Raw genomic sequence first — 23,032 nt, forward strand, 5'->3', positions numbered from 1 at the left:
TCATTTCACAGAAAGTTTTCTACTTTGCGCTCTTGTTTTGCTGCCAGGCAAATTCATTTTCTGCCGGTGGTTCTGTTTTTTTGTTGTTTTTTTTTTAATGTTTGTTTTTTGTTTGTTTGTTTGTTTTTTGTTTGTTTGTTTGTTTGTTTTTTTGTTGTTTTTTTTCCCCCGTTGGTTTGTTTTCTTGTTTTCGAGGCCGTGGCGCGGGCACGGGACGCGCCGAGCCCTCCTCCGGCACGCGGCTGGCGGGACGACGCGCTGGAGCGAGCGAAAGCCCTCGGCCGCGACGAAGGTTTGCTGATTGTGGGACACGTTCTCGTTTTGCTTCATTTCCTGTCTTCTAATTAAAAGACATTCCTGGGAGGGGAGGGGAAGGGAGGGGATGAAGGAAGGGGGTCAGGGCAATGCCATAACCCCAAGCCCCGTGGCGTGGCTGAGCCCTACCTGGGAGACGGGCGCCCGGTGCCGGAGCTATCGGAAGAGGCGGGTGAAGTCCCGCAGAGCCCAGCAGACCTGCTTGCATTCCTCGGCGCTGTAAGACACCAGGAGGGACGGCTGCGTTAGGGGAGGGGTCTGCAGGGTGGGTGGGGAAGGACAGACGGACCGGATGGGGACGTTGAGTCACAATTTTGGCTTCCCCAAAGCTTGGGCGATGCCCTCCCGGAGGAGGAGGAGGAGGAGGAGGAGGGCGCAGACACACCCAGGGCATGAAGGGCAGTGGGGTGAGCCCCCAGCGGTGTCCCCGGGGTGCCACCCTGCAGCCCCCCAGGGCTCAGAGATCCCACAGGGACTGGGAGGAGTGGGAAGGGCGGGTGCAAGGCGCCAGCACCCTGAAAAACCTGTCGGGGTTGGGAACACCCCACAGCACCCCGCTGGGAACGGCCGGGGCAGTGCCAAGGGGTAAAATCCCCGCAAAACCCGGTGCCAGGGGACAATTTGTGTCCATGCGGGGTCCGAAACCCTCCGGGGGGGCTGCAAGAAACGGGAGGAGAAGCCCCCTATGGATGGGTCCCCAAACTCAGCACCAGAGGCGTGGTTGGGGTTGGATGCGGGCACTGGGGGGGGGCTGAGGACGGCGAGAGAGGCGTTGAGGCTCCAATCAGAAGTGGGGGGGACCCCCTGAGAGGGGTTTTTTTGCCCCCCAGCCTCACCTCGTGACCTGCTTGTGGAAGTCTGTCAGCTGCTTGTGTGTGACCTGGATGGCTCCTCCCGTCGTCTCCTTCGGTAAGGCCTTCAGGGAATTCTCCAGCCAGCGGCAAAACGTCTGCAGGAGGAGGAGGAGGAGGAGGAGGAGGATGAGGATGAGGAGGAGAAGGAGGAGGAGGAAGAGGAGAAGGAGGAGGAGGAAGAGGATAAGGAGGAGGAGGATGAGGAGGAGGAGGAGAGGCAGCAGCTCAGCACCACGGGACACCCCACGCTCGATCTGAGCATCATTTGCCCCCCATCCGAGCATCATTTGCCCCCCACCCCATCACGATGAGGACCCCCGTGGCCGCCCCGCGCGCCCCCCTCACCGGCCGGTCGATCTGCATGATCTCCCAGAGCACCTCGGCGACGTCGGGCAGGGTGTAGGGGGGCAGGCAGAAGCAGCAGGTGTGCAGGAGTTGGTTGACGAGCTGCTGGCCCAGCTGGTTCATCACCTGCCCGATCAGCTCCTTGCGCACCTCGAAGTCCTCCTCGTGCTGCAAGAAGGGGTGAAGAAAAAAGGGAGAAGAAAAAAGGGAGAAGAAAAAAGGGAGAAGAAAAAAGGGAGAAGAAAAAAGGGAGAAGAAAAAAGGGAGAAGAAAAAAGGGAGAAGAAAAAAGGGAGAAGAAAAAAGGGAGAAGAAAAAAGGGAGAAGAAAAAAGGGAGAAGAAAAAAGGGAGAAGAAAAAAGGGAGAAGAAAAAAGGGAGAAGAAAAAAGGGAGAAGAAAAAAGGGAGAAGAAAAAAGGGAGAAGAAAAAAGGGAGAAGAAAAAAGGGTGAAGAAAAAAGGGTGAAGAAAAAGGGAGAAAAAAAAAGGGAGAAAAAAGGAGAAGAAAAAAGGGAGAAAAAAAAAGGGAGAAAAAAAAGGGAGAAAAAAGGGAGAAAAAAAAAAGGGTGAAAAAAAAAGGGTGAAAAAAGGGTGAGGGGGTGCCAAAAAGCGGGCAGCACCCCGGGCATCTCACGGAATTGGAGAATCACAGAGGGATTGGGTCAGAAGGGAGCTTAAAATCTATCTAAGCCCGATCCTTTCCATGGGAGGGACCCCTCCCACCAGCCCCAGCTGCCCCCAGCCCCATTGATCCTGGTTTTGGGCACCCCAAAGCTCCTCGGGGCAGCCAGCACCAGGGTCTCACCCCCCTCAGAATTAAGAATTTCTTCCAAATTTCTAATCCAAACCTACCTTCCTTCAAATTAAAGCCATTCCCCGTGCCCCCCTGACACAGAGTCCCTCCCCAGCCCCCCTAGGACTGCATCCCACGGGAACAGACCCCATCCCGTCCCCCTATTTCCCAGGGGGGGGACACAAACTCACGTCGTTGGCCACCCCGGTGTGGATGAGGTCTCGCAGGAACTTCATGACGCTGCAGTTGGCGTCCCGGTGGTCCAGGGTGGTGGCGGCGATGGCCCACTGCAGGATGGGGATCATCACCTGGCTGCGCAGCAGGGTGACGGGGCTGCGCTGGATGAACCTGCGAGGACAAAATTGGGGGGGGGACAAAGGACACCAGGGGGTCACCAACGCTGCCCTGGTGGCACCGGGAAGGAGAAAAAAAAGGGGGAGGAAAAAAGGGGGAGGAAAAAAGGGGGAGGAAAAAAGGGGGAGGAAAAAAGGGGGAGGAAAAAAGGGGGAGGAAAAAAGGGGGAGGAAAAAAGGGGGAGGAAAAAAGGGGGAGGAAAAAAGGGGGAGGAAAAAAGGGGGAGGAAAAAAGGGGGAGGAAAAAAGGGGGAGGAAAAAAGGGGGAGGAAAAAAGGGGGAGGAAAAAAGGGGGAGGAAAAAAGGGGGAGGAAAAAAGGGGGAGGAAAAAAGGGGGAGGAAAAAAGGGGGAGGAAAAAAGGGGGAGGAAAAAAGGGGGAGGAAAAAAGGGGGAGGAAAAAAGGGGGAGGAAAAAAGGGGGAGGAAAAAAGGGGGAGGAAAAAAGGGGGAGGAAAAAAGGGGGAGGAAAAAAGGGGGAGGAAAAAAGGGGGAGGAAAAAAGGGGGAGGAAAAAAGGGGGAGGAAAAAAGGGGGAGGAAAAAAGGGGGAGGAAAAAAGGGGGAGGAAAAAAGGGGGAGGAAAAAAGGGGGAGGAAAAAAGGGGGAGGAAAAAAGGGGGAGGAAAAAAGGGGGAGGAAAAAAGGGGGAGGAAAAAAGGGGGAGGAAAAAAGGGGGAGGAAAAAAGGGGGAGGAAAAAAGGGGGAGGAAAAAAGGGGGAGGAAAAAAGGGGGAGGAAAAAAGGGGGAGGAAAAAAGGGGGAGGAAAAAAGGGGGAGGAAAAAAGGGGGAGGAAAAAAGGGGGAGGAAAAAAGGGGGAGGAAAAAAGGGGGAGGAAAAAAGGGGGAGGAAAAAAGGGGGAGGAAAAAAGGGGGAGGAAAAAAGGGGGAGGAAAAAAGGGGGAGGAAAAAAGGGGGAGGAAAAAAGGGGGAGGAAAAAAGGGGGAGGAAAAAAGGGGGAGGAAAAAAGGGGGAGGAAAAAAGGGGGAGGAAAAAAGGGGGAGGAAAAAAGGGGGAGGAAAAAAGGGGGAGAAAAGGGGGGGGCAAGGAACCTGGCTGCCAGGCGGAAGAGGTCGTCCACGGTGTCCGGGTGGTTCTGGAGGCCGTTGGGCTGCTCGAGGAGCTGGAAGGTGGGGATGCAGAGCGCCTGGGGGGGGGGGGGCAGCATTTAGAGGTCAATTCCAGCGATTTTGGTGTCCAACTCATCCACGTGCTGCCCCCCCCCTCCGCATGCAAACCCCCAGCGGGGACCACGGGGAGCAGGTCACAGCCTCGTTCCCCCCCACAGCCACCACCCAAGGGGGGGGGGTCCTGGCTCTCCCTGCCCTAACAGGACTCACCCCAGAGGCTCCGAGGACCCCCGCAGCCCCCCCCGCAGCCCCCCCCCCCATTACCTGCAGCATGTCGAGCAGCCCCTGCCTGCAGCCCTCCTCCATGCCGTACTCGTCCACCAGGATGCTGCCCAGGTAGAGGAAGCAGGAGTGCTGGTGTGCCCGGTACACGTTCACCATCTGGGGGGGGGGGAGAGGCACGAGGTGATGCAAACACCGCTCCCAGACCCCCCCAGACCCCCCCAGCCCTATTGGGGGCTCATCCCGGGCTGCCTGGGGGGCTCTTCTGGTGCTCTGGGGGCTCATCCCGGGCTGCCTGGGGGGCTCTTCTGGTGCTCCGGAGCCCCCCTGCACTGTGGGGACCCCCAGAGCGCGGCTTCCTCTCCTTAAAGCTCAGCCCAGCCTAAAGCTGGGGGGCGTGGGGGGCTGCTGGGGGGCGTGGGGGGCTGCTGCGGGGGGAGGTGACCCCCCCTCCCCACCTACCTGGGTGACCAGAGGCTGCAGCAGCGCGGCCGAGCCCTTGCCCACGCAGCGGACGGCGAAGCGCAGGCAGCGGCAGCAGCGCTCCACGATGCGGTTATCGGCACTGTGTTTGTTCAGGGTCTCCGAAAGCACGGGCCAGATCTGCGCAGGGAGGGGAAAGGTGAGAAAGGGGAACAGGACGTGAGACCCCGCCACGCTTCGGAGCGAAAAAAGACCCAAATTGACCCAAAAAACGTCAGGGTGATGCCCCTCGGGTGTTGGTTTTGGGGTGGGTGAATCGGCTCCGATGCGGATTCGAGACCAAGCGAGGCGCCTCCAGCAGCACCGTCCCCACACCCGATGTCTCCTCCCCCACCCCAAAATTCCCCCAAACTCACCTCCTGAATGACTTTTTGGCACGGGTGGATCTGCCCATTTTCCACGATGGGGTTGGTATGCCTGAGAAAAGCAGAGAAAGGTCAACCCCCTTTCCTCTACACCATCATTTTTGGAGGTGGAAAGGTAAAAAAAGGGGCTGGGAGGCCCAGCACCCACAGGGGCTGTGGGGAGGGGGCTCAGAGGGGCCAGGACCCCCTGCTGGGGGGGCTGGAGGGTGTTAGCCCCTCTCAGGCTGCATCCCCCGTACCTAAAAATGACGGCGAGCCGGTCCAGGGGCACTGTGGGGTCCGAGGAGAGGCCGTTGCTCGGCTCCTGAGAGAGCAGCTGGAAGAAAAACGAATTTGGGGACGTCAGGAATGTCACCCCTGCAGCCCAGGGACATTTCTTAATTCTGGCAGGAGCAGCACCACGGATCCCAGAAATTCTTTACCCAGGACCCGAGTGGCTCCTGGTCTTGGCCACACGCACGAGGATCACCCCAAAAGCTCAAGGATCACCCCAAAAAGCTCAGGGAGGATTTTTCCCTTTCCCTCTCCACACCCCAAACCTCCTCTGGGCTCACCAAATCCATCCCTGCTCTCACCTTCCCCCCAAAAAGCCCCCGCGGCCCCATTTTGGGGACCCGACCCAGGCTCTGAGCCACCGCCTGCGTTCGAGGGGAGCTCCTGGCCCACGGGGGGGGTCTCTGGGGAGCCGATTTTTTCTCTCCCACCCCCCAAATTCAGCATCGGGGGCCGTACCTTCTTCAGCGCCATCACCTGCACGGCGCAGAGCTCGCTGAGGCACTCGGCGATCTTCTCCAGGGGCAGCCTGGCCAGCACCAGGGCGGTGCCTGAAATTGGGGAAAAAAAAGGAAAAAATGGGGGCAGGAATCAGCACCGCAGCCCCAAAATCCCCTCCTCGACCCTTTAAGCACGAAGCCCCCAGCCCCACGGTCAGAGGTGGGCACCCCTGGGGAGCATCCGAGGCCCCGACGCGAGCTCATCCCGCTGCCCAAATTGTGTGTAAAATGATAAAAAACGGCAATTTTCTGTCTCCTCGATTCCTTTTCCTCTTTTTTTAATCCCTTCCCTTTTCCTCTTTTGAATCCCCTTTTTCCTTTTTTGAATCCCTTCCTTTTGCTCTTTTCTTTTCTTAAATCCTCTCCTTTTTCCTCTTTTTTTTTTAAATCCCTTCCTTTTCCTTTTTTTAATCCCCTCCTTTTTCCTCTTTTTTTTTTTTTAAAAAAAATCCCCTCCTTCTCCCTCCTTTTTATAATCCCTTCCTTTTCTTCTCCTTTTTTAAAATCCCCTCATTTTCCCTCCTTTTCAATCCCTTCCCTTTCCTTTTTTCTTTTCTTAAATCCCCTCCTTTTTCCTCTTTTATTAATCCCTTCCCTTTTCATTTTTTAATCCCTTCCTTTTCCCTCCCCTTTTTTCAATCCCCTACTTTTTCCTCTTTTTCTTTTCTTAAATCCCTTCCTTTTCCCTCCCTCTTTTTAATCCCTTCCTTTCCTCTCCCTTCTTTTCTTAAATCCCCTTTTTCCTCATTTTTAATCCCTTCCATTTTCATTTTTTAATCCCTTCTTTTTCCCTCCCTCTTTTTTAATCCCTTCCTATTCCCTCCTTTTTTAATCCCTTCCTTTTCCCTTTTTTAATCCCTTCCTTTTCCTCCTTTTTCTTAAATCCATTTTTCCTCTTTTTTAATCCCTTCCTTTTCCCTCTTCTTTTTTAATCCCTTCCTTTACTCTCCCTTCTTTTCTTAAATCCCCTTTTTCCTCATTTTTAATCCCTTCCATTTTCATTTTTTAATCCCTTCTTTCTCCCTCCCTCTTTTTTAATCCCTTCCTTTTCCCTCCCTTTTTTTTAATCTCTTCCTATTCCCTCCTTTTTTATCCCTTTTTCCTTTTTTTAAATCCCTTCCTTTCCATCCTTTTTTAATCCCTTCCTTTTCCCTCCCTTGTTTTTAATCCCTTCCTTTTCCCTCCCTTCTTTTTAATCCCTTCCTTTCCCTTTCTTTTCTTAAATCCCCTTTTTCCTCTTTTTTTAATCCCTTCCTTTTCCCTTTTTTTAATCCCTTCCTTTTCCCTCCCTTTTTTTAATCCCCTACTTTTTCCTCTTTTTCTTTTCTTAAATCCTTTTTTCCTATTTTTTAATCCCTTCCATTTCCCTTTTTTTTTATAAATCCCTTCCTTTCCCTCCTTTTTTTTTATCTCTTCCTTTTCCCTCACTTTTTTTAATCCCTTCCTTTTCCTTTCTTTTCCTAAATCCCCTTTTTCCTCTTTCTTTTTTAATCCCTTTCTTTTCCCTTTTTTTAATCCCTTCCTTTTCCATTTTTTAATCCCTTCCTTTTCCCTCCTCTTTTTTAATCCCTTCCTTTTCCCTATTTTTAACCCCTTCCTTTTCCTTTTTTTAATCCCTTCCTTTCCCTCCTCTTTTTTTACCCCTTCCTTTTCCCTCCTCCTCACCTTTTCCTCTCTCTCCAACCCCAAACCTCCCCAATCTCACCCCCCAACCCTCTCCACACCACACCGACCAACCCACCACCTCCCCTCCCGCCCTGGGGGGGCGCATTTTGGGCAGGCTCCGAGCCCGAAAACCCCACATCCCTGCGTCTCCCACCCACACTCACCTTTGAGGAGCCCCACGGCAGCCTCCGGAGAGAGGGTGAAGGAGTCGAGGGAGCGTGCGATCTCCAGCAGCCCGGTGAAGTGCTGCGCCATGTGGTCCCGGCACACGGAGCAGATGTTGTGGATGGCTTTGGCAGCGGCCGAAGCCAAGCGCCGGTCGCAGAGCCCCTTCATCAGATAGCCCAAAACGGGGTCTGCGGGGAAAAAACAGCACCGTGAGAGATTGGGGGGTTAGCAGGGAGCTGGAGGGGGGGTTTTTGGGGAGGAAACTCACCCAGGAACTGCGGGTTCCTGTCCACCACCTCGCTCATCTCGCCCACCAGCTCGATGCTGGTGTAGCGCACGGCGGTGTGCACGCTCTCGGGGAGCCGCACCACTCCCTCCAGCACCTCCACCAGCGTGGGGTTGTTCTCCCTGTGGGGGGAAGCAGAGGGATGGGGTGAGGTTGTGGGGAAGGGGCTCGATGTGCTCGCCCCCTCCCCAAAAAGAGGAGCTGGATCGGTCGGAGGGGTGTGGGGTAATTACGGGTGGAGTGGGGGCCACCGGGCAGAGCCAGCTGCAAAGGGAAGCAGAGTGACCACGGGTGGAAATAAATCAGAGAATAAACCCCAGTGGGAAGGGAATCACAGGAAAAAACCCAGGTGGAAATAAATCACAGAAGAACCCCGGGTGGAAATGATATTGAAGAGTAAACCTCAGCGGGAAGGGAATCGCAGAAGATCCCCGAGTGGAAATGGGATCACAAAATATCTCCGGGTGGAAAAGGAATCAAAGAATGACCCCAGATGGAAATGAAATCATAAAATGACCCCAGATGGAAATGAAATCACAGAATGACCCCAAATGGAAATGAAATCACAGAAGATCCCTGGGTGGAAATAAATCACAGAGTAATTCCGGGTGGAAAGGGAATCAGAGAACAATCCTGGGTGGAAATAAATCACAGAATATCTCCAGGTGGAAATGAAATCAACAGAAGATCCCCGGGTGAAAAGGGAATCACAGAATATCAGAATATCTCTGGGTGGAAAGGGAATCACAGGATAACCCCAGGTGGAAATAAATCACAGAATAAACCTCAGTGGAAAGGGAATCACAGAAGATCCCTGGGTGGACATAAATCATGGAGTAATTCCAGGTGGAAAGGAAATCAGAGAATATCTCCAGGTGGAAAGGGAATCAGAGAATAACCCTGGATGGAAATATATCACAGAATATCTCTAGGTGGAAATGGAATCAACAGAAGATCCCCAGATGGAAAGGGAATCACAGAACATGCTGGGTTGGAAACACAGCCACAGAATAACCCCCAGTGAAAAAGGAATCACAGAACATCCCTGGGTGGAAAGGGAATCTCAGAGTAACACTGGGTGAAAATAAATCACAGAATAACCCCAGGTGGAAATGAAATCACAGAATAAACCCCAGTGGAAAGGGAATCACAGAAGATTCCTGGGTGGAAAGGGAATCAGAGAATAACCCTAGATGGAAATAAATCACAGAATATCTCTAGGTGGAAATGGAATCACAGAATAACCCCGGGTGGAAAGGGAATCTCAGAGTAACCCTGGATGGAAATAAACCACAGAGTAATCCTGGGTGGAAAGGGAATCAGAGAATAACCCCAGGTGGAAATAAAATCAGAGAATAACACAGGGTGGAAATGAAACCAGAGTAACCCCAGGTGGAAAGGGAATCAGAGAATAACTCCCAGTGGAAATGGAATCACAGAAGATCCCTGGGTGGAAATAAATCACAGAACATCTCCAGGTGGAAATGAAATCAACAGAAGATCCTCCAGTGGAAAGGGAATCACAGAAGATCCTGGGTTGGAAACACAACCACAGAATAACCCCCAGTGAAAGTGGAATCAGAGAATAACCCTGGGTGGAAAGGGAATCTCAGAGTAACCCTGGGTGGAAATAAATCAGAGAATAAACCCTGGTGGAAATGAAATCTACAGAAGATCCCTGGGTGGAAAGGGAATCAGAGAATAACCCCCAGTGGAAATGGAATCACAGAAGATCCCTGGGTGGAAATAAATCACAGAGTAATTCCGGGTGGAAAGGAAATCAGAGAATATCTCCAGGTGGAAAGGGAATCACAGAACAGCCCTGGGTGGAAATAAATCACAGAACATCTCAAGGTGGAAATGAAATCAACAGAAGATCCTCCAGTGGAAAGGGAATCACAGAAGATCCCTGGGTGGAAAGGGAATCACGGAATAAGTCCAGGTGGAAATAAATCAGAGAATAACACGGGGTGGAAATGAAATCAGAGTAACCCCAGGTGGAAAGGGAATCAGAGAATAACCCCCAGTGGAAATGGAATCACGGAAGATCCCTGGGTGGAAATAAATCACAGAGTAATTCCGGGTGGAAAGGAAATCAGAGAATATCTCCAGGTGGAAAGGGAATCAGAGAACAGCCCTGGGTGGAAAGAGAATCACAGAATAACCCTGGGTGGAAATAAATCACAGAACATCTCCAGGTGGAAATGAAATCAGAATATCCTCCAGTGGAAAGGGAATCACAGAAGATCCTGGGTTGGAAACACAACCACAGAATAACCCCCAGTGAAAGTGGAATCAGAGAATAACCCCGGGTGGAAAGGGAATCTCAGAGTAACACTGGGTGAAAATAAATCACAGAATAACCCCAGGTGGAAAGGGAATCACAGAAGATCCCTGGGTGGAAAGGGAATCAGAGAATAACCCCAGGTGGAAATAAATCACAGAATAAACCCCAGTGGAAAGGGAATCACAGCAGATCCCTGGGTGGATGGAAATGGGATCACAAAATATCTCCAGGTGGAAAGGGAATCACAGAATGACCCCAGATGGAAATGGAATCACAGAATAAACCCTGGTGGAAAGGGAATCACAGAATAACCCTGGGTGGAAATAAATCACAGAACATCTCAAGGTGGAAATGAAATCAACAGAATATCCCTGGGTGGAAAGGGAATCACAAAATAACTCCAGGTGGAAATAAATCAGAGAATAACACGGGGTGGAAATGAAATCAGAGAATAACACGGGGTGGAAATGAAATCAGAGCAACCCCAGATGGAAATGGAATCCCAGAAGGTGCTGGGCTGGGAAGGGGGTCCCAGACCCAACCCCTGCTGGAAACACAACCCCTGTACAACCCGGGCTGGGAGGGACCCCCAGGGATCACCGAGATGCCCACGGCGAGGTGCACAGGGCATGAAAACGAAGCCAAGGGGCTCTCCCCAGGCCACTAGGAAGCTGCTGCCGACCCCCAGGTGGCCACCACGACCCCCAGGTGGCCACCACGGCAGCAGCAGCGCCTGCCCTCTCTGGGAGAGCAGGGCCAGGCTCCTGATTTATCCCCAGCCCCCGAGGCACAAGGTCAGGGGGAGGCCGGCGCTGTCGGAGGCGAAGCAGAAATAGAACTGGAGATAACACCAGGCAGAGAGGCCTTGGCACAGAGAAAAGTGTCCAAAAACACAACGAGAATAGAAAAAAAAAGGGGTCTGGATGCTTCCCGGGGTCCCAGCCCCATCCTGGGTCCTGTTCCCAGCTGGGAATTGAGCCCCCAACCCCAACACGGGCAGGGGGTGCTGTGGTGGTGCGCTGCTCGAGGTCCTGCTGGAGCTGAAGCAGGTTTTAAAATTGTGAACATTTAAATGTTCACACAGAGAGCGAGCACATCATTGAAAACAGCAGCACTCACTGGTCCACGCTCTTGGCGATGGAGGCCATGATGAAGAGGACGGCTTCCGTCACCTCCCAGGGGGGGTTCCCGTCCTTCAGGGTGGCGTAGAGCTGGGGGAGGAGAGCTGGTCACAAAAAAAGCCCCCAGACCCCCCCCAAGACCTCCACCTCTTCCTCCCATCACGTCAACCCCCCCCCTGCACGGAGCCTCGCTGGTCACAAAGCACCCGGCTGATTTGGGAACCCCCCAAAACGCCAGAGCTGCTCCCCCCCAAAACATCCCCAGCACCTCTCTAGGCCTTTTCCTCGTGGCTCGAGGAGGTGATGTGTGTGTGTGGGGGGCTTCCTCCCCGCTCTGAAGGCCCCCAGGGGGGTTTTTGAGGTCTGGATGGAGCCAGGAGGTGCAGGGCATGGCACAAGGAGCCCCACGGGGCCGGCAGCGTGGGGCAGAACCCACCTGAGCAAAGCACTCCACCGAGCCCACCAGGAAGATGAGATCCTTCACCAGGTCCGAAACCCGCATCCGAAACTCCCCAAAATCGTCCGTCTCCTCGGGGACACCCTCCTAGAGGGGGGCACGGAGAGCAGAGGTGTTAAAACAACTCCTGGAGGCCCCTCGGCCACGCCAGCACACGAGCAAAAATCACATTTCAGGACAGAAACCCATCCCTGCTCCCCTCTCCCCAGGCAGAGGGGCTGGGAGGGGATTTTGGGGGGCAAAAGGAGGTGCCAGGCAGCAGATTTAATTTCTCCCAGTGTGGCAGCACCACCTGGAGGGCCCCGAAGCCCCCCCAGGGGAGCTTTCCCACCCTTACGTGGTCCGAGTCGAGCTGGCAGTGCCTGGCCAGCGCGTGGAGCAGGCGCTGGATGTAGGCTTTGAAGATGCTGTGGATCACGGCGTCGTCCGTCTTGTACAGGTGCTCCCCCAGCCGGTACCAGAAGTTGAAGGAGATTTCCACGACCTGGGCAGGAAGATTTAAAAAAAAATTAATAATAATTAAAAAAAAAAGGCAGCGGAGCATCACCAGCGGGGTGTTGGCACCGTGTCCCAAACTCCAGGGGGGGCCTGGGGGGTCACAAAGATTTCCACGGGCAGCAATGCTTCTTCAGGCCACAAAAAAAACGTGGTCCTGCTGCTGGTCACGTAAAAGGGGATTTTAAACCCAAAGTCAGCCTGAAAACCTGCCGCCAGCCCTCTGAAAAGAGCAAAAATTATCCCTGAGAAAGTAAAATCAAAGCAGACGCGCTGGCTGGCGCTCCAAACTTCACATCAGTCGCTCCTGCTAATGATAAATTTGTGTCCCCGCTGGTCATTTATTTTTTTGGGGGGGCTGTGGGTCCTCCTGAGCACAAGGTTATGGCCGAGGGAGACCACAAAGGGGGCTGCTGGCACGGCGGCACCCACAAAACGCCCAACCCGTTAAAGACAAAGCCAGCAGGAGCCACGTTGCAGCCCCGGGAGGTTTAAACCAAGAGGACGAAGCCCCCAGAACCCCTCCCAGGATGATTTCTCACTGCCTCGGCCTCGGGTGAGCCAATTTTGGGGCAGCACCCACCTCGTACTGCGGGTGGCCCGCGCAGATCAGCAGCAGCTCCAGCGTGCGCAGGTCGCCCAGCCCCTGGCCCGGCGTGCAGACAATTTTATCCAGGAAGGTCTCGCAGAGCTCAGTGAACACACGGCAGTAATTGAGCACCCTGGAGAGGGGAGAAACGAGGTGAGAAACGCTCCAGGAGGGTCTTTAAGGGTGGTGTGGTGAGGATGGGGGGCTCTCGGGTGCTGTAGGAGTCTCCAAGTGGTTGTGGGGAGATTTGGGGTGGCCTCAGCTCGCGGGGAACCAGGGGGAGGAGCAGAGGGAACGGCCTCGAGTTGTGCCAGGGGAGGTTGAGGTTGGAAATTGGGAGAGATTTCTGCTCAGGAAGAGGGCCAGGTGAGAAACGGGGCACGAGGAGCTCAAAATCCCCCGGGGTGGAAGCAGCAGGGCAGCAGCCTCCATCCCCAAAACCTTCCCAAACCTCTCAGGTTTGAAACGGGAGCTGGAAGGAAAGGGGCTGGCCGCGGGGTGGGCTCACCCCAACACTTTAAACGGTGAGGAATTGAGCAAATTCTCCCGGTGTTTGTGATAAAGGACTGGTGGAGGTGGAAAACTGGGGGGGTCTCCGGTTGGGGGGCAGCCAAAACGTGTGAACACAGCTTCCAGCGTGCTTTTTGGGGTGCTTCACAGCTTTTTGGGGCAGGATTTTAGGGTTCACCCCTTCTGGGCACGCTGCAGCGGGGCGGGGAATCCCCCAGCTGGCTTCGTTTGCAGCCTCTGCTTTGCACCAGAGATTTTGGAGCGCCTCAACGAGCAGCAAAAGCTCCAAAATTAACCCCGGGCACTTCGTTATTGCCACTCTCCTTCCTTCTGGGGTGGGATTTCACTTACTTATCCAAATCCTCCCTGGCCACGGCCATGTGGTAGGCGCTCTCCAGGGTGAGGACGCCCTGGAAGAGCTGCAGGGCCAGGGGCAGGTTGGTTTCCACGTTCTCGATGGCGTAGAGGGCCGAGCAGACGCAGTCCGAGGCGGCTTCGTGGAGGTTGGAGGAGGTTTTGTCCTGTTGCTGCCGGGGAAAAAAAAAAAAAAAAAGCAGAAATGAGCCTTGTGCGGCGCTGCGAAGCCCTCGTGGCGTCAGCGTGGTTTTTGGAGGGTTTCATCCAGCCCCTGCACAAGCCTCGTGCACAGAGAGAGGGGAGAGGGGGAATATCGACCACCGTGGTGGGTTAGGGGGGGGAAATTTGGGTCTCATTTGGCAGGAAATGGTGCAAAGCTGCTGGAGCAAGCACCCCGAGCAGTTTAGGGCAGCAAATTAAGGAGGAGAGCGGACAAAGGAGCAGCAGCTCCACGGGTGCCCCTCACCAGGGGTTTCAAAGCATCCAAATCGCAGCCCCCCGAGCCTCACAGCCCCCAAACAGGACAAAAATTGGGCTTAAAAACGACACCAGCAGGAGGGGAAGGTCCCCTGGGGCACGGGTTTGTGCCCTTTCCCCCGCTGAGCGAGGGCCCTCGTTTGCATGTGCCCTTGGTGTCCTTGCAGGGATGCAAATGAAGGTGCCCTCGTTTGCAGCCCTCGTTTGCAGCCCGAGCTTCCTCCCTCCCGCAGGAATTGCTGCTCCTCGGGTGCTTTTTCACCACCCCACCGGGCTCTCCGAACCTTCCCCTGGTCCACGGGGCTCGGGGGCTCTCCCACGTGCCCCAAAAAAACCCCCTTGGGTTCTGAGGGAAAACTTCAAAAAGGGAATGAAGCGTTTTGGTGAAAATCGGAGAAAAAACAGCAGTGAATTTAGTGCTAAGCAGATGAAATCAACACCTGGTGCTTTCTCCAAGCCTTTGAATCCCAAAACATCCCCCTTAAACCTCCCCCAGGTGATGGGCTCTGGTAGAGTTTTGCCTTTCCCAAAATGTTTCACCCCAAATTAAAGAAGCTTTTCTGCCTTTTATCGAGCTCTGCTGCCCAGTTCCGTGCTGCTACGGAGGAGCCCCACGAGGTTTTAGAGATCCAGGCCCCCTCCCGGACCACGATGGAGGCACTTTGGGTCCTTCTGGTCCCAGAACTGATTCCAGGAATTGCTCCAGATCCAAATTTGCTCCGGAAAAAACAACCCCAGGACCGAAAAAACTTACCAGCACCTCGAAGAGCAGCGACAGCAGCTTGCTGTTGGCCATGAAGGTGCTGTCCAGGACGCCCAGGTTGAACCAGCTCCCCAGGCACCGGAAGATTTTGATCAGCATCTTCTCGTCGTTGCCCGCTTTCTCCACGCACGTCATCTGTGGGGGGGGGAAGGAAGGAGTGCTCAGGACCCCAGCACGGAATTTCAGACACAAAATGAATTTTGGGAGGCCGTTCTGGAGCTTCTATACCAAAAATCAGCCCCCCTAAGGGTGCGCACAGAACCCTCAGGGGTGCTGGAGCCGCGTGGAGGGGTGCAGATCCTGCAGGTGGGTGTTGTACACCAGCCTAGTCGCCACCAGAAATATTTAAAAGCCCATTTTCCGACTCAAAAAAGTGATTTTGGCACCCAAATCCTCCACGGGAAACTGAGGTTTGCTCCTCAGGCAGCTGGTTAAAGTCCCCGGGTGGGGGTTTTCTGAGAAAAAGCTGCAGGGGAATCACGGAATAAAGGGTTTGGGTGGGCAGGGACCTCAAAAATGAGCAGGCTCATGGCAGGGACCCCTCCCCAGCAGCCCTGGCTGCCCCCAGCCCCATCCAGCCTGACCCTGAGCACCCCCAGCTCCTCTGGGCAGCCTGGGCAGGGCCTCACTGCCCTCAGAGGGAAGAATTTCTTATATCTGATCTAAATCTCCCCTCTTTTTGCCCAAAGCCTTCCCCCTGCCCCATCTGAAGCTGAGCTTGTCGTGGGGGAAAGCACTCAAGACCCTACAGACAGGATCCTACAGGCTCAGGACCCTACAGAATGAGGTTCCTCCTACCTCTGAGAGCGAGGATTCGGCTGATGAGGGGAAACGACCACTCCTCTCCCCAAAAAGGAGAGGGTGAGAGGGGCACGGTACCTTTCCCTCTTTAAACACGGACATGAAATGGTGAAAACTTAACGGGAAGCTCGAGAAATTAAGGCCTGGGCTTCGTTTGAGCCAGAGGATCAGGCCGGCTGCTCGTCTACAGGACTCAAATAACGCCAAAGGGCACGAGAAGGCTCTCTTGCCATGGGGACAGCTTGAACACGGGCACAGCAAAGCCCAGTTTTGGCAGCAGCAAAGATGTTGTGGAGATAAATCTGTAGCCTTGGCTGGTCGCAGCAGGGTGAGGATCAGGAGTGTACCAGGCTGGAAGGGGCATGGGAAAAGGAAGCAGAGTCCCCAAGGACCTGAACGCCCTTCTAACAGGTCGGTGACAATACCTGTGTGTGCACACCCTGAAATGGGCCAGGGTTCTCTCATTTAACCCCAAAAAATAACCCCAAACTGCCGCAGCCTGCGCAGGAGCCGGGTCCCAGCCACCCACGGGAGCTCAGCTGTGAGATTGAAGATGTTTTCCTGAACCTACTCAGCGCCCAGACGAATCCTGGGGTGGTTTGGGCTGGCAGGGACCTCAAAAATGAGCAGGCTCCAGCCCCCTGCCACGGCAGGGACCCCCCCCATCAGCCCTGGCTGCCCCCAGCCCCCCACACTGAACCACCAGATGGTGGGGTGCAGAGTGAGCAGCAGAGACCCCAAAAAAAGAGGACAAAACCACCAGAACTCCCTCAATCCTCAGCCCAGCACTAATAGGAACCTGAGCGTGACGGGTTAGGATTTGGTTCTGCTCAGCGCCAGCCCTATAAAAGCAGTTTTGATGCATTTTTTCCCCCTTCCAGCTTTTAAAACAGCCTGAAATGACCCAAATTGGTGACGTGGAGAGAGAAGCAGCTCCTCCAGCTCCCCGGGAGGACTCTTACCAGCAGCGAGACCACGGTGCTGGAGTAGTAAGCCAGGTCCTCGATGATTTCGGTGCGCCGGTTGGCCCCGATGCGCAGGGAGCGGCTGTGAACCTCCTCGGGCAGCACCGTGAGGATTTCCAGCAGGAAGGGCAGCGACGTGACATCGGTGCTGTACCTGGCAGGAAAAAGAGGTGCGAGGGGTGAAGGAGGAGAAAATTGAGGGAAATGGGTGAAATTGGAGTGCTTTTATTGATCGGGAAACTGAAAATCCCCCCGCGGTGGGGATACGGGGCACGGCGCGGCTCGTCCCGCTGCTGCTGACCCCACAGAGGGGTTTTACCCCAAAAAATATCACTTACTTCTCAACTTCCCCCCAAAAAATCTCACTTACTTCTCAACCAGCGTCTGCACGCAGCCCTTCCACGAAGCCATCTGCAGGGCGAGGTCTGCGATCGCTAAAGCAAGCTGGAAAAGGAGAGAGAGAACACGGCTCAGGGGGGCAAACCCCAAAAACCCACCCAAAAGTGCACATCGGAGCCCCACACCACGCTCAAAAAAGGGGTTCCCAAGTGGTGTCGGCACCTTACGCCCTGCTGCTGCAGAATTTAGCCACGGGGAGTCCCAAAAATTCCCAAATTCTACTCGTTGGGTGCTTCTGGAGCAGCTGTGCTGGGGAAACTTTGCTATGGGGAAAAAGGGAATTGGGGACGATCATCCCCACGGGAGCCTGTGATCCTCTTGATCCTCCCTTTTGGGTTATTTTCGAGATTTTGCTGGGTTATTTCAAGATTTCAATGGGTTATTTCAAGATTTAAAGCCTTGCCCAGGGCTGTGGTGATGAAAAAGGGATTTCCCAGAGAGAAAAACCCCGTGGGGTGTCCCCGACACCGCGCCCTGCTCCGTCCCTCTCCCAGCAGGGCCATAAAAATGGGTGGAATAGAAAGGATTTAGGAACGAGCACGGGTGAAGGATTTTGTGCTGGGGGAGGTGGATGAATGCCTGGGGTGGAAAAAAAGTGGCAGGGGGATGCCCGAGGGCTTAGGCTCGGGGAAAAATCAGCGGGGGCAAAAGTGGAGGTGGCCACGGGGGGCACGACGCGTGGTGTGGGGTGATCCTAAACCAAAAAAGGATGGAAACTGGCCACCAGTTGCCCCAAAATGGGATGGAACTGGGGGTTCAAGGCCCCGAGCTCATTGTGGGGTGAAATTTCCTCACCTGGGTGACGATGACGGGCGAGAGATCTTTCAGGTTTTGGATGTGGGAGAGCAGCGAGTCGCGCAGGGAGGCGTGCGAGTCGGTGGGCAGCTCGTAGAAGGAGGTCTGGATCTTCATCTTCATCGTCTGCGCCGCGAAGTAGCACGACTCCACGTCCTGCCGGATCTGCAGCAGCTGGTCCGAAATCTCCCAGGCGTGAACCTGCGGGGAGATGGAGCCCCCCACCCCGATAAATCCTCTCCCCTTTGTTTTCACCCTAAAAAACCCGCTGGTTTTGTTTTTTTTTCGCCCTAAAATGCCCGCTGGTTTTGTTTTATTTCACCCTAAAACGCCCGCTGGTTTTGGGTATTTTCACCCTAAAACGCCTGCTGGTTTTGTTTTTTTTCGCCCTAAAACGCCCACTGGTTTTGTTTTTTTTTTGACCTAAAACACCGCTGGATTTGTTTTTTTTTTCACCCTAAAACGCCTGCTGGCTTTTGTTTTTTTCGCCCCAAAACGCCCACTGGATTTGTTTTTTTTTTTCGCCCTAAAACGCCCGCTGGTTTTGTTTCTTTTTCGCCCTAAAACGCCCGCTGGATTTGGGTATTTTTCACCTTAAAACGCCTGCTGGATTTGGGTATTTTTCGCCCCTAAAACACCCGCTGGTTTTCATTTTTTCACCCAAAAACGCCCGCTGGTTTTGGTTATTTTCACCCTAAAACACCCGCTGGTTTTGTTTTTTTTCACCCTAAAACACCCGCTGGTTTTGGGTCTTTTCGCCCTAAAACACCCACTGTTTTTTTGTTTTTTTTTTGCCCTAAAACGCCCGCTGGTTTTGTTTTTTTTTCGCCCTAAACACCCACTGTTTTGGGGTAATTTTTCACCCTAAAACGCCCGCTAGTTTTGGGTATTTTTCGCCCTAAAACGCCCGCTGGTTTTGGGTATTTTTCACCCTAAAACGCCCGCTGGTTTTGTTTTATTTTCACCCTAAAACGCCCGCTGGTTTTGTGTTTTTTCACCCTAAAACGCCCGCTGGTTTGTTTTTTTTTCGCCCTAAAATGCCCGCTGGTTTTGGGTATTTTTCGCCCTAAAAGTGCTCAAAAAAGGGCTGATTTGGGAGATTTGGGGATGTTTTTTGGGTTCCCGAGCATCCCTGGGTGTTAGGGGAGGATCCAGCCCGCTTTGCGGTCAAACAGACCCCATAGAGTCCCGGAGGCACCGAGGATTTAAAATAATGTTAAAATAGGGGATTTTCGTCCAATTGAGGAGGAAAAAGGGGCACAGCACGCTGATCCCGACCCAAAAAACCCCAAATTTGGGTCCAGGACCCTGTGGGCACAGCCTTGGGGTGGCCCCGAGCCCCCCTTCTCCGTCCCGGGACCAAAGAAGGGGGAGGTGCAGCCACCCCAAAAGGGGCACCGCGGGACCCCAAAATGCCTTGGGAGGTCCCAAAAGGGGTTTTGGGGTGTCCCAAGAGGGGTTTTGGGGTGTCCAGGGGGGGCAGCGTCCCCACAGCAGGGCACGAGGGACGGGTGAGAATTTGGGGGATTCCCACTTACAGGGTTCCACTGGGGGCCCGAAACAGGGATTTGGGGTCAGGGAGGGACCCAGCTGAATGGGATGTAGGTTTAGGGTATTGGGGTGCCCCAAAAAAAACAAAAGGGGGGGGTTAGGGGGAGGTTTTGGGGGCTGGGATGGGCCCCCCAGGACGTGGGCATGACCCCAAGCTGCTGGGGCACCAAACTCGAGCACCGGGGTTGGTTTTTGGGGTGGTTCTTTGGGGACATGGGGTTGGGATGAGCTCAGGGGTGGGTTTTGGGGTGTTTTTTGGGGGACATGGGGTCAGGATGAGCTCGGGGGTGGGTTTTTGGGGTGCTTTTTGGGGACTGGGGGTTGGGATGAGCTCGGGGTGCTGTGCAACACCCCCAGGGGTGCTGCCACGCGGCTCCCCCCAGGAAGGAATAAAGGGGGATTAATTTGGGATTAATTTGGGATGGCTCCAATGGGGCTCGGGGAGCTCCCTGTGGGGCTGGGGGGGGGCACTGGGGGCACCAGGGCTGTCCTGGGGGGGCACTGGGGGGATTGGCAGAGCCTGAGCCGAGCGAACCCCAAAAATAGCCCCCCCCCGGACCAATCCCAAGCTTGCCCTATTCCTTCAGCCCCCCCAAATCCCATATCCTGGACCCCCCCAGCTCAACCTGGGGTCCCCCCACACCCATATCCTGGACACCCCCCCCCCAGCACGACCCCAAACCCCATACCCTGCCCCCCCCCCAGCCCAATATCCCGGGGGCCCCCAACCCCCTTATCTCAGGGCCCTCCCCCTAAACCTGATCCTGGAACCCCCCCGGCCCCATATCCCAGAGACCCCCCCCCCAAAACCCCATATCTGGGACCCCCCCAGGCCTATTCCTGACCCCCCCCCCCCCGAGACCCCACATCCCAGAGCCCGCCCCAGCCCCCATACCCAAGACCCCCCCTACCCTGGCCATAACCAAGGCCCCCCCGTTCCCCTTCCCGAGCCCCCCCCAACCCCATACCCGGTCCCCACCCCCCAGGCCTATTCCTAACCCCCCCCCAAACTCCATATCCCAGAGCCCCCCCCCAAACCCTATACATGGGACCCCCCCCAGTCCTGAACCGAGGCCCCCCCAGTCCCTAACCAGGACCCCCCCCAGTCCCCTTCCCGACACCCCCCCAACCCCATACCCGGCCCCCACCCCCCAGGCCTGTTCCTAACCCCCCCCAAACCCCATATCCCAGAGCCCCCCCCCAAACCCTATACCCAGGACTCCCTCAGCCCCTTCCCAAGCCCCCCCAGGCCTGAACCGAGGCCCCCCCAGTCCCTAACCGGGGCCCCCCAGACCCCTTCCCGGACCCTCCCCCAACCCCATACCCGGTCCCCACCCCCCAGACCTCTTCCTAAGCCCCCCCCCAAACCCCATATCCCAGACCCCAAACCCCATATCCCAACGCCCCCCCCACCCCCCCCAAACCCTATACCCGGGACCCCCCCAGCCCCTTTCCAAGCACCCCCAGTCCCCTAACCGGGACCCCCCCAGACCCCTTCCTGACCCCCCCCAAATCCCATACCCAGTACCCACCCCCCAGGCCTGTTCCTAACCCCCCCCCCCAAACCCCATAGCCCAGAGACCCCCCCCAACCCCATACCCGGTCCCCACCCCCCCACCCCCCCAGGCCTCTTCCTAAGCCCCCCCCAAGCCCCATATCCCAGAGCCCCCCCCCCAAACCCTATACCCGGGACCCCCCCAGTCCCTAACCGAGGTCCCCCCAGACCCCTTCCTGACACCCCCCCAACCCCATACCCGGTTCCCACCCCCCAGGCCTCTTCCTAAGCCCCCCCCCAAACCCCATATCCCAGAGCTCCCCCCCCCCAAAGCTACACCCAGGACCCCCTCAGCCCCTTCCCAAGCCCCCCCAGTCCCTAACCGGGACTCCCCCAGACCTGAACCGGGACCCCCCCAAACCCCTTCCTGACCCCCCCCAACCCCATACCCGGTCACCACCCCCAGGCCTCTTCCTAACCCCCCCCAAACCCCATATCCAAGAGCCCCCCCCACCCCAAACCCTATACCCGGGACCCCCCCAGCCCCTTCCCAAGCCCCCCCAGTCCTAACCGAGGTCCCCCCAGACCCCTTCCCGAGCCCCCCCAACCCCATACCCGGTCCCCAACCCCATACCCAGTACCCACCCCCCAGCCCCCTCCCCAACCCCCCCCCCAAACCCCATAACCCAGAGCCCCCCCCCAAACCCTATACCCGGGACCCCCCAGTCCCTAACCGAGGTCCCCCCAGACCCCTTCCCGACACCCCCCCAACCCCATACCCGGTCCCCACCCCCCCAGACCTCTTCCTAAGCCCCCCCAAACCCCATATCCCAGAGCCCCCCCACCCCAAACCCTATACCCGGGACCCCCCCAGCCCCTAACCAGGGCCTCCCACTCCCTAACCAGGACCCCCCCAGACCCCATACCCGGTCCCCACCCCCCAGACCTCTTCCTAACCCCCCCCCCAAACCCCATATCCCAGAGCCCCCCCCCCAGGCCCCTCACCGATCTCTGCAGCTCCCCCAGCCAGCAGCTCGCCCTCTCCTTGCCGCTCGGGTCGGGGTCGTGGTACAGGGCCCTGGACTGCCTGGTAAACCAGCTGCAGGCTGGGTTTGGCCCCCCCGGCCTCCATGACGCCTTCCTCAGGCCTCCCCCCCCCCCCCCTCAGCGCCTCCCGCCGCCCGCCGCCATCTCCAGGCCCCGCGCCGGTACCGGGCCGCGGCGGTGCACCCCTCAAACCCTTCCCCCTCACCCCCAAAACCCCCTTCACCCCCCCCACCGCTTTCTTATCGCCCCCCCACCCTTCCCAGCGCCCCGCCGCCGCCCCCCCCGAGGTTTTATCTCCCGGTTTCTTCCCCACGTCGCCGTTTTTCTCTCCCGGTTGTCGGTGAGGAGGAAAAAAAGCGGGGGGCGGAACGTTTGGAGGCCGGAACGGTGGTGGGGAGGGGACGGGGGTGCGGCGGGCGCAAAAGGGCCGCGCGCCGCCCCACGCGGAAGGGAGGCGGCGGGAAGCGGGGGGGGGCGGGGCCTAAAGGGGGGTGGGGGGGGGGAGGGGAGGGGAGGGGAGGGGGGGGTGGCCGCTGGGGGGCGGCCCAGTTCGCCCAGTTCGCCCAGTATGGGCGGGGAGCGGGCGGCACGGGGCGCTGCTCGGCCGGTTTGCTGCTGGGACGGCCGGCACTGTTAGCCCAGTTAACAGCCTGCCCAGTTAACCCAGTTACCCCAGTTGTCCCAGTTACCCAGTTATCCCAATTCCAGTTATCCCAATTCCAGTTATCCTAATTTTCCCAGTTATCCCAGTTATCTAGTTGTCCAGTTATCCCAATTATCCCAGTTATCCCAATTATCCCAGTTATCCCAGTTATCCCAATTCCAGTTATCCTAATTTTCCCAGTTATCCCAGTTATCCGGTTGTCCAGTTATCCCAATTATCTCAGTTATCCCAGTTATACCAGTTGTCCCAGTTATCCAGTTATCCCAATTATCTCAGTTATCCCAGCTGTCCCAGTTATCCCAGTTACCCCATTGTTCCAGTTATCCCAATTATCCCAGTTATCCCAGTTATCCCAATTCCAGTTATCCTAATTTTCCCAGTTATCCCAGTTATCTGGTTGTCCAGTTGTCCCAATTATCTCAGTTATCCCAGTTATCCCAGTTACCCCATTGTTCCAGTTATCCCAATTTTCCCAGTTATCCCAGTTATCCCAGTTACCCCATTGTTCTAGTTATC

At 55.8% G+C, this 23,032-nt stretch overlaps 1 protein-coding gene across 1 annotated transcript; it reads right to left on the bottom strand.

The window, feature by feature from the left end:
- Nucleotides 1–138: 138 nt before the first annotated feature.
- On the bottom strand, nucleotides 139–21,952 carry TNPO3 (transportin 3). The gene is given in 24 exon segments (XM_072037678.1): nucleotides 139–357; nucleotides 445–532; nucleotides 1,152–1,264; nucleotides 1,515–1,682; nucleotides 2,497–2,653; nucleotides 3,704–3,798; nucleotides 4,046–4,162; nucleotides 4,466–4,606; nucleotides 4,843–4,903; nucleotides 5,091–5,167; nucleotides 5,584–5,675; nucleotides 7,454–7,645; nucleotides 7,726–7,865; nucleotides 11,150–11,241; nucleotides 11,588–11,695; nucleotides 11,946–12,092; nucleotides 12,687–12,825; nucleotides 13,554–13,729; nucleotides 14,791–14,934; nucleotides 16,563–16,719; nucleotides 16,936–17,009; nucleotides 17,760–17,960; nucleotides 21,811–21,882; nucleotides 21,884–21,952. Coding segments are annotated over 23 exon segments (2,778 nt in total). The 5' UTR covers nucleotides 21,938–21,952; the 3' UTR covers nucleotides 139–357; nucleotides 445–471.
- Nucleotides 21,953–23,032: the final 1,080 nt, after the last annotated feature.

Source organism: Anas platyrhynchos, chromosome 1 (genome assembly GCF_047663525.1).
Source record: "Anas platyrhynchos isolate ZD024472 breed Pekin duck chromosome 1, IASCAAS_PekinDuck_T2T, whole genome shotgun sequence".
Classification (NCBI taxonomy): Eukaryota; Metazoa; Chordata; class Aves; order Anseriformes; family Anatidae; genus Anas; species Anas platyrhynchos.